Raw genomic sequence first — 13,225 nt, 5'->3', positions numbered from 1 at the left:
CAATCCCAACTTGACCCGATCTCCACTTTTTAAGTACTATCAGCCCAATATGTGAACAAACGCATTTTTAGCAATTACAGTAATGACAAGATCCCTGTCAATTAAAATGTAACTATCTAATCAAACTAACTGAAGCTGTATATCTATCAAACAGCAAAGTCATTCCTAAATAATATTTATTTGGATCTCATCAACTGCAAAATAAATTGGCAAACAGTCAAATACACCAGGATCTGTGTGGTGACTACTTACCCGGGTGCACAGTAATTTCCATACTGTGACACACTCTTCATAGTTTATAGATCCAATCTGGTCAATTTCCACCTTTTCCTCAAAACCCCTAGTCCTTGCTCTACCATTCCATAAGATCAGAGGGGATCTGTTTTGGCGCTACTTTTTGCACTAACCTCAGTTCTCTTGATTCCCTTAATATTTAAGAATCTATCAATCTTTTGTGGGCATGTGGCCAAGTGGTTAAGGCATTGGGCTAGCAACCTGGAGGTCGTGAGTTCGAGCCCCAGCCAAGGGAACGTGTTGTGTCCTTGAGCAAGGCACTTAATCACATATTGCCTTGCGACAACACCAGTGCCAAGCTATATGGGTCCTAGTGTCCTTCCCTTGGACAACATTGGTGTCATGGAGAGGGGAGACTTGCAGCATGGGCAACTGCTGGTCTTCCATACAACCTTGCCCAGGCCTGCGCCCTGGAGAGTGAAGACTTTCCAGGTGCAGATCCATGGTCTCGCAAGACTAACGGATGCTCTTAATCTTTAATCAATCTTTATCTTGTGAAGGTATCTTTGCAGCCTTCTGAAGATATAAATTCAAAACATTTACTGCCGTAAATGAAGAATATTTTCCCACCTCAGCACTTAAAGACTGGCCCCTTAAGAGTCAAAGACCACTACAGTACAGAAACAGGCCTTTATATTGATATCATAGCCTCTGCTATTAGACAACACAGTCAGTGCAAGCAATAACTCCTGTCAAACCCTGAAAGAACTTTATATCCCTCAGAGATCACCCCTCACTTTTCTAAGAGTTCTGATCTGCTCAACTTCTCCTCATATGGCAAACTTTTCACCAGATGGAATCCTAGGATACTTCACTGAGATAGATTATGGAACTTCAAGTAAAAAGTACAAATACATTTTCATCGTTCTACAGGTATCCCTTTACAATATTGTACCGAATTGACTTTATTACTTACATCCTTCATATAAATGAGGAGTAAAAATCTTTGCATTACGTCTCCGTTCAAATGTGCAATGTGCAATTATCGTAATTTATAATAAATATTATGTACAACAGGATATCAATATAACATAGAAATACAGTTGCATCAGCATGAACTAAGCAGTCTGAACCCAGTGGAAGAAGTCTATTGGTCCTGGGTTTTATGCTGTGGTACCATTTCCCGGATAGTAGCAGCTGGAACAGTTTGTGACTGGGGTGACTCGGGTCTCCAATGGTCTTTCGGGCCCTTTTTACACACCGGTCTTTGTAAATGTCCTGAATAGTGAGAAGTTCACGTCTACAGATGCACTGGGCTGTCCGCACCACTCTCTGCAGAGTCCTGCGATTGAGGGAAGTACAGTTCCCATACCAGGCAGTGATGCAGCCAGTCAAGATGCTCTCAATTGTGCCCCTGTAGAAAGTACTTAGAATTCAGGGGGGCCCATATCAAACTTCTTCAACCATCTGAGGTGAAAGAGGTGCTGTTGTGCCTTTTTCACCACACAGCTGGTGTGTACAGACCACGTGAGATCCTCAGTGATGTCTATACCTCTCAACTCCAGATCCATTGAAGTCTATAGGGGTTAGCCCTATAGATAAGTAATTCTTAAACTTAACTTATGTTAATATACTTATCAGAAGTGAAATTAATTAATTGATGAAATCTTTTGAAAATGAATTTCATGCATATAGCTGGTGCATGGTCAAATAACATCGGCATGTCCCTTTTATGAATATAATGTGAAGAAGTGTTTCAAGGTACCATTAAACAAAACTTCAGTATGTGAACTGTAATGATCCTTAATACACTACCATTATTCCCAGTATATACTCAACACTGGTGGATTTAAACTATATAATGTCAGCTCAACAGCTGCACTGCTCCAAAGCAATGGTGTTTGATAAATATCTGCTTTCATGTTCTGGCAGTTACAATACCCACAGGATAAAGGCATCCCTATCTCCAACCCAAACAGTATATTAAGTACCACAGCATATTGAGATATCTTCCAAAGCATTACATAATTTGGATGTTTCAATTTTGTTTTGAAACAAATAAATGTTATTTGAAACTTTAGCTTGCATTTGAGGAAAATCATAAGAACATTTTGTCTAAACAATATGAAATTTTGCACAGCCTCTTTAGTTATGTTGTCCATCTAAATGTTTTCGATATTCTGCTATGTATTAGACCAATATGTTACATAAAAATAAGCTTTCTTTCTGTCTTAAGATAATTTAGTTCATTAAATGACAACATGTTACATTTCATAACTAACCTTCAGCAAGTTCACAGCCTGAACAGATAGGGTTCATATTCCAGAGAGTCTGCATGAAAGATGCATCCACTTGTAAGTCTCCACTGGCATAAGATAAATGCTATGGAGGAAGGAAGATACGCAGAGAAAAAAATGTCAGTATTATATTTTCTATGGTCTACACACAAGGTACTTCATTTGAGAGAGAAATTATTTTTCCACAGTGAGTAATCTTTACAATGATCAATTATCTTCACGCTTCATGACTTGACAAATTACTCTCAGCGTTGCCTATATCGTCTTACTGAAAAAAAATCATCCCACACAATTAATTGCAAACTAAAGCCGGCCAGTGGTGCTGTGGCATCCACACCGGACCTCGAGGTGAGTGGTCCCAGGTTCAAATCTGGCCAGCTCCTTGCACGCCTTCCATCTGTGCTGGGTTGAGCGTTGAGCTGGCAACTCCATCTTCTTAAAAAACAAATGCTAAAAGAAATAACAAGGTTGATGCCCGATGCACCACAAGGCGGAAAGGAACAACAACTATGGCAAACTGCAAGAATAATTATTCATTTTTTTTTAAATGACAGCCACCTCCATTCCTCTCCCAAATATTTATCTGAGACTGGACCAGACCATTCCCCACCTTATTATCTTTAGCTTAGAGATGAATCTCAGACTAGATATCTGCATTATCACGACGACCACTCCGCATTACTTGACCCTGACCTACCTCAACCAGTCTGTCGCTGAAATGTTCGTTAATGATTTTATTGCAACATAATCATGATCTCCATTTTATTTTAGATTAGATTTAGATGAGTTTGTCTTAATACACCAAGGCGCAATGAAATTCTTTGTTAGCACGAAGCTCACAGAGTAAACTGTAACTATACGTGATAATCATAAATAGTCACAACATCAAACACAAAACAACAGAATGATGCAAAGACCATAGTCCAATAAGAATAAAGCAACAACAACAAAATAACTGAGAGAGATAAAAGAACAGGCACGAGAACAGTGTAGTACCACCAGGAAAGGAGTGTGAAAGGGGAGATTGGTTCAGAAGTCTAATAGCAGTGAGAAAGAAGCTGTTCTTTGAGTCTGTTTGCCTGGGCTTATAAATATAAGATCCTTCCACATTCTATTACTATATCTAACTTAAAGCAAGACCAATTCACTCTCAGTCCTAACATATTCACACCAAGTTAAGCAACACTCTGGTGTTAAAATCCTCATCTTCATGCAAGCTGTTGCTTGCTTTTATTGTTTGCAGGATTTGTGCTTTTCTTCCCTTTCTCTTCGCATTGGGTGTTGGTCTTTTTTTACTTGGGCTCCTATGGGTGTCTTGCTTTGTGGCTGCCTTAAAGAGGCGAATCTCAGTTGTATAATTTATAAATTATTTTATAATAAATATACTTTCAATCCTCTGAAACTTATATCCCGCCCCTCTTCTTTGTTATCGCTTGCATATTCTTAGCCATCTAGGATACCCATGAGGTAAGTTACTTCCCCTTGAATTATGCCCGAACTGAACTGCTCGACCAAAGGAATTGGGATGTAATTCTGGATTTAGCATCCTCAGTCATGAGAATGCACTTCAAGTGATGATGACTGACATAATTACGGAATAACTAAATATTGCCAATATCTTGAACACCCTGCACAAGCCTTATTTAGAACATAGAATATTACAGCAGAGTACAGGCCCTTCAGCCCACCATATTGTGATAATTTTTTAATCTACTTTAAAACCAATCTCTCTATTTTATCTGCCTCTACCACCACTTGTGCCAGGGTTTCAAAGTACCCACCAGTCTCTGTATAAAAAACTTCCCTCTGACATCCTCCCTATACTTTCCTCCAATCACCTTAAAATTCTGCCCCTTGTATTAGCCATTTCCACCCTGGGAAAAGTCTTGGCTATCCACTCTATCTATGCCTTTTATCATCTTGTACACCTCTATCAAGTCACCTCACATCCTCCTTTGCTCCAAAGAGAAAAGCCCTAGCTCACTCAACCTATTCTCATAAGTCATGCACTCTAGTCCATGCAGCATCGTGGTAAGTCTGCTCTCCATGCTCTTTAAAGCTTCCACATCCTTCCTATAGTGCAGCAACCAGAAATGAACACAAATTCCAAGTGTGGTCTAATCATGGTTTTATAGAGTTGCAACATTACCTTGCAGTTCTTGAACACAATACCTAGATTAATGAAGGCCAACATACCATATACCTTAACAACCTTATCAACTGTGTGGCAATTTTGAGGGGTCTGTGAACACGGACCCCAAAATTTCTTTGTTCCTTGACTCTGCTAAGAATCCTGTCACTAACCCTTCAAATTCAACCTTTCAATATGAATTACTTTACACTTTTCTGGGTTAAACTCCATTTGCCACTTTCCAGCCCAGCTCTGCATCCTATCAGTGCCTTGTTGGAACCTACAACAACCCACCACACTATCCACAACTTTACCAACCATGTGATCGTTAAACCTACTAACCCACTCTTCCATTTCCTCATCCAAGTTAGTTATAAAAATCACAAATGGTAGGATTCCTGTGAGACACCACTGGTCACCAAACTCCTGACAGAATATGCTCCATTTACAACCATCCTCTTACAGGGGTTCCCACCCTTTTTATGCCATGGACCAATATCAGTAAGCAAGGATTCTGTGGACCCCAGGTTAGGAAATACTATTCTATTGGTAAGTCAATTCTGTATTCACACAGCCAAATTTCCCTGGAATTTAAACCTGTCAACTTTCTGAATGAGCTTACCATGGGGAATCTTATCAAATGCCTTATGAAAATCCATATGCACCACGTCCACGGCACTATCTTCATCAACCTGCTTTGTCACAATCTCAAAGGAGTCAGTCAGGCCCATGAGGAATGATGTGTCCTCACACAGCCATACTGACTATCCTTAATCAGACTATGTTTCTCCAAATGCATGTATATCCTGTCTCTAAGAATCTTCTCCAATAATTTTCCCACCACTGAAATAAGACTCCCTGGTCTATAATTCCCAGGGTTATCCTTACTCCCTTTCTTGACCAAACAAATAACATTTGCTACCCTCCAATCATCTGGTGCTGCTCCTGTGGTCAGTGAGGACGCAAAGATTATCGCCAAAGGTGCAGCAATCAGAAATCAAACGGGGTGTACTTCACGTGGTCCCGAGGTCTCATCTATCCTAATGTTTTTCACAAGTTCCAGCACATCCTCTTTCTTAATGTTAACTTGTCCTAGCATTTAGTATATCAGTTTGTTATACGCTGCCCTCACAAATATCAAGATCCCTCTCACTGTTGAAATATTTACTGGGAAACAGCTCCTTCAGTTGCATTGGGCCTGCAGTCTGTAATTCCTTGTCTAATTTTCTGCATTTCTTTTTCTTTCTTAGCAATGTTTTTTTCTTTAAATCTACTTATATGATCAAGCATTTGTATTAATGAGGTGAAGTGATGATCAGGAGGATTAACGGAGGCAGGACAGTAGATATTCTCTACGTGGACTTTAGCAAGACTTCTGACAAGATAGACTTTTCCAGAAGATGAGATTTAAGGTGACTTTGCACACTGGATACACAATTGTCTTGGTAGGAGGCAGAGGGTAGTTGGGGAGCATAGTTAATGCAGGCAAGTGTAATTGGTAACAATAGGCATGATGTTTGGCAGAGATGGTGGTGGTGAGCTAAAAGCCTGTTTCTATGCTGTACAACTCTGATGTCTTTTTATGTGACACAGTATAATTTCTGTGTAATAATGCTCCTGTGAAGAAGCTTGGGACAACATATCACATTAAGAGTTACAATATACCATAAGTAACTAATAATGGAAGCTCATCAGACCTAACTATACCAATGTTATTCATGTATAATTTTATTATGTCCAATAGACAGCTGACTTAGATATGCATGAACCTCAAAACAAGGAAGTTTTTTTTGCTTGCTGCTATGCAAAACTAATCACCCTGATTACAAAATAATCGTTTTGATGTATTTAGCATTTGGATACTTACATTAGCAATATTTTGAAAGATGCTAATCGATTCTTCCAACATTCCATACAATTAATCAGAAACAGAAAAACCTTATTCAGCCCAGACATCATGTCAACATTTATCCAGTATCAGTACTTTCTCTTGCATTACCCCACCTAAAGCTATCAACACAACCAATTGCTTTTCCCTTCACATATATCCAAATGCTATTGAAATGTATCAACTGCTCTCTTCAGTAGCAAGTTCAAACTGAACTTAGCGTATTGCTGACCATCCAATATTGTTGCCTTTAGCAATTTTCTTCACCCTTTGGAAATATCCCATTGCATCCACTCTAATAAAAATCCTTATCATTTTTCAAGACCACTATTAAACCATCCTTTATGAGAATAACACTCGATATATTTATCCTTTCTTAATAGGTATATCTTGCTAAATAACACTTCTAAGTGTTGCATGACCAAGGAACTGGTTGTGGACTTCAGGAAGGGGAAGTAGGGAGAACACACACCAGCTCTCATTCCGGTTTCCGAGCATCAACGTCTCAGAGCATCTATCCTGGACCCAAAACATTATGAAGAAAGCAAATCAGGTGCACTACTTCATTAGGACTCTGAGGAGATTTGGAATATTGTCCAAAAATTCATATACATTTTTGTAAGTGTGCAGTGGAGAGCGTTCTGACTGACTGCGTCACTGCGTGGTATGCAGTCTCTGATGCACGGGACTGCAAGAGGCTGCGCAGGGTTGTAGACTCCGCCGGCTCCACCATCAGCACAACCCTCCCCACCACTAACAACATCATCTGGCACTAAAGATCCTCACCATCCCGGGCATGGCTGCTTCTCTACTACCGTCAGGGAAAAGTTAGAGGAGTCTGAAAACCCACACTCAACAGCTCACAAACAGCTTCTTCCCCTCTGCCTTCAGATTTCTGAACTGTCCATGAACCCACCAATACCTGCTCATTATTCCTTCTTTTGCACTATTTTTGTAATCTATAGTAATTTTAATGTCATTACACTGTACTGCTGCTGAAAAACAACAAATAAGTCAGTGATAATAAATCTGATTCTGACATCCTTGCATTTCTGGTGTTGTAAACATCCTCTACAGCTCTATAGCTCTATGTACTCCCTTTATAATATGGCAAGAGCTATCTCAGTACTTCAAAGTGCGTCTAATCCAAGTTTAGCATTACTTCAAAGTTGCTGGTGAACGCAGCAGGCCAGGCAGCATCTCTAGGAAGAGGTACAGTTGACGTTTCGGGCCGAGACCCTTCGTCAGGACTAACTGAAGGAAGAGCTAGTAAGAGATTTGAAAGTGGGAGGGGGAGGGGGAGATCCGAAATGATAGGAGAAGACAGGAGTGGGAGGGATGGAGCCAAGAGCTGGACAGGTGATTGGCAAAAGGGATATGAGAGGATTATGGGACAGGAGGCCCAGGAGAAAGAAAAGGGGGATGGGGGAAAACCCAGAGGATGGGTAAGGGGTATAGTGAGAGGGACAGAGGGAGAAAAAGGAGAGAGAGAAAAAGAATCTGTGTATATAAATAAATAACAGATGGGGTACGAGGGGGAGGTGGGGCATTAGCAGAAGTTTGAGAAGTCAATGTTCATGCCATCAGGTTGGAGGCTACCCAGACAGAATATAAGGTGTTGTTCCTCCAACCTGAGTGTGGCTTCATCTTTACAGTCGAGGAGGCTGTGGATACATCTTTACAGTAGAGGAGGCCGTGGATCTCTTCCTAGGGATGCTGCCTGGCCTGCTGCGTTCACCAGCAACTTTGATGTATGTTGCTTGAATTTCCGGCATCTGCAGAATTCCTCATTTTAGCATTACTGGCTTTATCTTTATTTTTAATTCTGTCCTTTTTAAAATAAACCTGTGGATCAATTTTTAGTGATTGGTGCATTTGTACCTTGAGATTGGATTGCTCTTCCACCCCACCTAGACTCAAGTTTTCCAAGTAATGTAACATCCCTATTCTTCCTACCAAGATGCACCTCCCCACTCTTAATGACATTGAACTTTATTTGCTAGTTATTTGTCATTAAGCAGGTTTTAACATCTTCCTCAGTGATGACCAGCACCATTTTAGTACAAGAAACAGAAAATGCTGGAAATATTTAGAAGGTCAGGCTGCATCTGTGGGAAGGAACATAGGATTAACGATTCACAATGAACATCCTTTGTCAAACCCCGATAAGAACAAAATTCTAATGAAGAGAATTTGACACGAAACACTAAAGTAGTTCCTCCTCCCACAGATGCAGCCTAACTGTGATTACTTCCAGCATTATCAGCATCTGCAATTGTTTGGTTTTACCATAATTTGGTAACTGTTTTTGATTACAAAGTCTAAATCAAACTATATTGTGAACTGAAGTGGTCCGAGCACTGATCCTTCTGGTATATCCCCATCCACTTTCTTTTATGAAAATCATTTTACTCCACTTCCTTACCTTGAAACTAGCTAGCAATGCACTCTGCTACATATCCTCCAAAAACATTACTTACTTGCCTATTTATGGGGCAACTGATGGAAAATCTGTGTTACACTTAATGCTTTACTAGTATCCCCGTTACTTTGAGATCCTGCTGTCACTTTTTTTTGCTGACGAAACAACCATTGTTAGCTGAATCTCAGACAATGACAAGAGGGTGAACAGGAGCGAGATATACCAGCTTGTTGAGTGGTGCCGCAGTAACAAACTTGCACTCAACATTAGTAAGACCAAAGAACTGATTGTGGATTTCAGAAAGGGTAAGAAGTGGGGGATCATAGAAGGATCAGAAATGGAGCGAGCAATTTCAAGTTCCTGGTGTCAATACTTCTGAGGTCCTAACCTGGAGCCAACATATCGATAGAAACATAGAAACATAGAAAATAGGTGCAGGAGTAGGCCATTCAGCCCTTCGAGCCTGCACCGCCATTTATTATGATCATGGCTGATCATCCAACTCAGAACCCTGCACCAGCCTTCCCTCCATACCCCCTGATCCCCATAGCCACAAGGGCCATATCTAACTCCCTCTTAAATATAGCCAATGAACTGGCCTCAACTGTTTCCTGTGGCAGAGAATTCCACAGATTCACCACTCCCTGTGTGAAGAAGTGTTTCCTAATCTCGGTCCTAAAAGGCTTCCCCTTTATCCCCAAACTGTGACCCCTCGTTCTGGACTTCCCCAACATCGGGAACAATCTTCCTGCATCTAGCCTGTCCAATCCCTTTAGGATTTTATACGTTTCAATCAGATCCCCCCTCAATCTTCTAAATTCCAACGAGTACAAGCCCAGTTCATCCAGTCTTTCTTCATATGAAAGTCCTGCCATCCCAGGAATCAATCTGGTGAACTTTCTTTGTACTCCCTCTATGGCAAGGATGTCTTTCCTCAGATTAGGGGACCAAAACTGCACACAATACTCCAGGTGTGGTCTCACCAAGGCCTTGTACAACTGCAGTAGTACCTCTCTGCTCCTGTACTCGAATCCTCTCGCTATAAATGCCAGCATACCATCCGCCTTTTTCACCGCCTGCTGTACCTGCATGCCCACTTTCAAACTGGGATGAACAATTGTTGCAATCCTTAAATGCTTGCCATTGCATATCCACCGTCAATCCTTTAAGTGTCATTTGCCAAGTGTCAAGTGTCGATGCAACTATAAAGAAGGTAAGTCAGCGGCTATATTTCATTAGGAACTTGAGGTTATTTCATAAGTCACCAAACAAACTCACAAGTTTCTACACATGTACCCTGGAGGGCATTCAAACTGGCTGCGTCTGGTATGGAAGGGTGGCGGGGGGGTGGGGGTGGGTTGGTGGGGGCACATGGCTGCTGCTCAGGATTGAACTAAGCTGCAGACAGATGTAAACTTAATCAGCTCCTTCATGGGCACTAGCCTCCGTAGTATTAAGAACATTTTGAAGGAGTGATGCCTCAAAGAGGCAGCAACCATCATTAAGGACCCCCATCACCCAAGATATGCCCTCTTCTCATTGCTACCACCAGGAAAGAGGTACAGGAGCTTGAAGGCACACACTCAATAATTCAGGAACAGCTTCTTACCCTCTGCCATCCAATTTCTGAATGGAGAATTGAACCCATGAACACTACAAATTTGAGCACATTTCTGTTTATTCCCTCAAAATGTTTCTTACAAAAATATCCACAAAATTCAAATTTGCAACAGCAAATTAGTTATTTCTAATTTATACTCAGAACAATAAGACTTTACTATTGTTGCCCTGAAGGTTATTTGCCATTAATGCCAGTACATTTAAAAAATATACTCACCAGATACCTCTCAGAGGAAACACTAACAAGGATGAGGTCATCACCCACACGTACTTTTTCACCTTCGGACCTCTGTTTGGAGGCTGGGTGAATGGTCCACCAGCATGCTTCCCCTGTGCATATCACATTGGTGAGTCTCATGGTATGAATTTTCTAGTATTTTATCACATAATAAAAGGTCTGAAAAAATATACCAATCAACTCAATCCACCTCTTCTCATTGTTACTATCAGAGAGGAGATACAGAAGCCTGAAGGCACACACTCTCCATCGTGTGACAGAAATTCTGACACGACTCTGTTATTTATGACATTAAATTATGGTAGTTAATCTCCCAATTAATATTGTGTTAAAAATAAGCACACATGTACAATGTAGATGAGAAAATGCAAATTAAGAGTTGGTCAATTTTTTTAAAGTTACAAAACTTTAGGCTATATCCCATAAATCATCTTTCTCAAGTGTTTTACTGTATTCTATTCAGGAAATGGGTAATCACCAATATATTTTCTGACAAGAAAACATTATCTGAATCATAATTTCCATTTTTCCTTCTTTCACAAAAACTATCTCAGCTGTTTACTTTCACTAGGCTTCTGTTAAACTCCTATGTACTTTAACAAGAGGCTACAAGGGCTCTGGGACAGAATACAGTTGCTGTTCATTCCATTTCTCCTTTGAATCCATGAAATTTTAGTTAAAGTGCAAAGTAAGGGAACCACAGAAATTTTTCCCTGAGCATTCAAAATAGGAATTGCCAATCAATTAAAATATTATTTATCTTTGAAAAATTACCTGACGCATCTTCTTGCAGTCCAACGTCAAAGGATAATTTATCAGTTAAAGACCTCGAAGTTGTCAAACAACATAAATACTGTAAACAAAGGAGGACAAGAGTTATAATTGCTATTATTGAAATGTCAAAAAATCAATCTTATAAATAACATTCCCACTCAATATTTACTTTTTAAGTATTACCAAAATAAAACTTCATAAACAGAACTAAAGTCACAAATAAACAATATAAGATCCATGGAAAATGTGGATTTTACATATATTGGGATATTATATTAAAATACATTTTACTGAAATGGATTTGAAGAAATAACTTGTGTCAGAAGCAGGAGCATGTCCCTGCTTTGCTCTTCAATATGATCACAACTGATCTGATTGTAACCTTGACACCACAATCATATGGAGACATCCAAATGTAAACGACAGCTTCAAGGTAAGGAAGGTTTGAGGAAAAGATTCAAGGGAACAAGATCAAACAAAATTCAGCTTTTATTTTGCATTAAACTATTATGTCTTTCATTTAATAACAGTAACATATTATATAAAATTTGAAAAATAGTAGTAGTTTGCCTAAAGTACTAACATAGCAGCAAAACTCAGGTTTAACATTACCAGGACTCTCCGAAGAGTATTTCAGCATGACAGTTCCCTACAAGAGTGGACAAAACTATCTTTTTCTCGTGTATAGCAAATTAGCAAACTTAAGGTTCAGATTAGGTTCTTAGAAGTTCCTTCTGGAAGAACCGAGAACTAGCATCACAGTCCAAAAAGAAGTCACCCATTCAAGACAGAGAGGAGGGGAAATCCCATTTCTCAGAAGGTTCTGAGTCGGAAACTTTGATTAAAGCCGAATGATTGAACATTTTCAAGACTTAGGTAGACAAACTATTGATGTGCAAAGGGTAAAGTTACCAGAAGTAGACAGGAATGTGGTGTTGAGATTACAATCAGATCAGTTCTGATCATATTGAACAGCAAAGCAGAGACATTCTCCTGCTGCTGGCACGAGTATTTCTTTCAAATCTGCCTCAATAACACTTTTTTCCCAACGTTTTCTTAAATTTTATTACAATTTTGTCATGATTTATTGACTGAAATGCATTAATTCAAATATAAGTAGAACTACAGATGAAATATCACCCACAGTAGAAAAGATCAGATTTTAATGTATTTCGACTTCCTCAGGTCGGGCATTAACAGATTACTGTATTTGACAGAGATCCAATAGCACACCTTAGGAAACAGGTAACAATTGCTCCACGGTAGACTTTGAAAAGAGAAATAGTTGAGTTGACTGAGAAATGATGCAGGCGTTTCTCTTTCACTAACTGGCATCCAAACACTTCATAGAAAGTTGTTTACAGCAGATCATTCAGAGCAGAGGTTCCCTACCTGGGGTCCATGGAACCCGATTTAGAGGAAGGCAAATCCGTTAAAAGGATGATTACAAAAGTAATGAATATATAGTTGTTTGTTCTGTTTACTTACCATGCCACTATGAGAATGTCGGAGAAGAATAGCATGACCGTACAAAAGGGTTCTATGCCCTCCTCCCTGAGAAGACTGCGTGTAAAAAGGGTAAACATGATCAGTTTCACAAATCATCACTTAGCACACCAAA

The 13,225-nt window shown here is 39.8% G+C and overlaps 1 protein-coding gene across 5 annotated transcripts in view; it reads right to left on the bottom strand.

Moving 5' to 3' along the window:
* Positions 1-13,225, bottom strand: part of LOC140203840 (ryanodine receptor 1-like) — a 575,532-nt gene that overhangs the window by 479,017 nt on the left and 83,290 nt on the right. For all 5 annotated transcript variants that reach the window (XM_072269965.1, XM_072269967.1, XM_072269966.1 and 2 more), the window contains exons 4-7: positions 13,093-13,167; positions 11,605-11,683; positions 10,810-10,922; positions 2,517-2,616 (exon numbers count right to left, since the gene is read on the bottom strand). In XM_072269965.1, the coding sequence (XP_072126066.1) occupies positions 2,517-2,616; positions 10,810-10,922; positions 11,605-11,683; positions 13,093-13,167 (367 nt within the window). The remainder of the gene's footprint in view (positions 1-2,516; positions 2,617-10,809; positions 10,923-11,604; positions 11,684-13,092; positions 13,168-13,225) is intronic.

Source organism: Mobula birostris, chromosome 10 (genome assembly GCF_030028105.1).
Source record: "Mobula birostris isolate sMobBir1 chromosome 10, sMobBir1.hap1, whole genome shotgun sequence".
Classification (NCBI taxonomy): domain Eukaryota; kingdom Metazoa; phylum Chordata; class Chondrichthyes; order Myliobatiformes; family Myliobatidae; genus Mobula; species Mobula birostris.
Note: the sequence above shows the minus strand (reverse complement) of the source record. Positions and strands in the feature narration are given on the sequence as shown.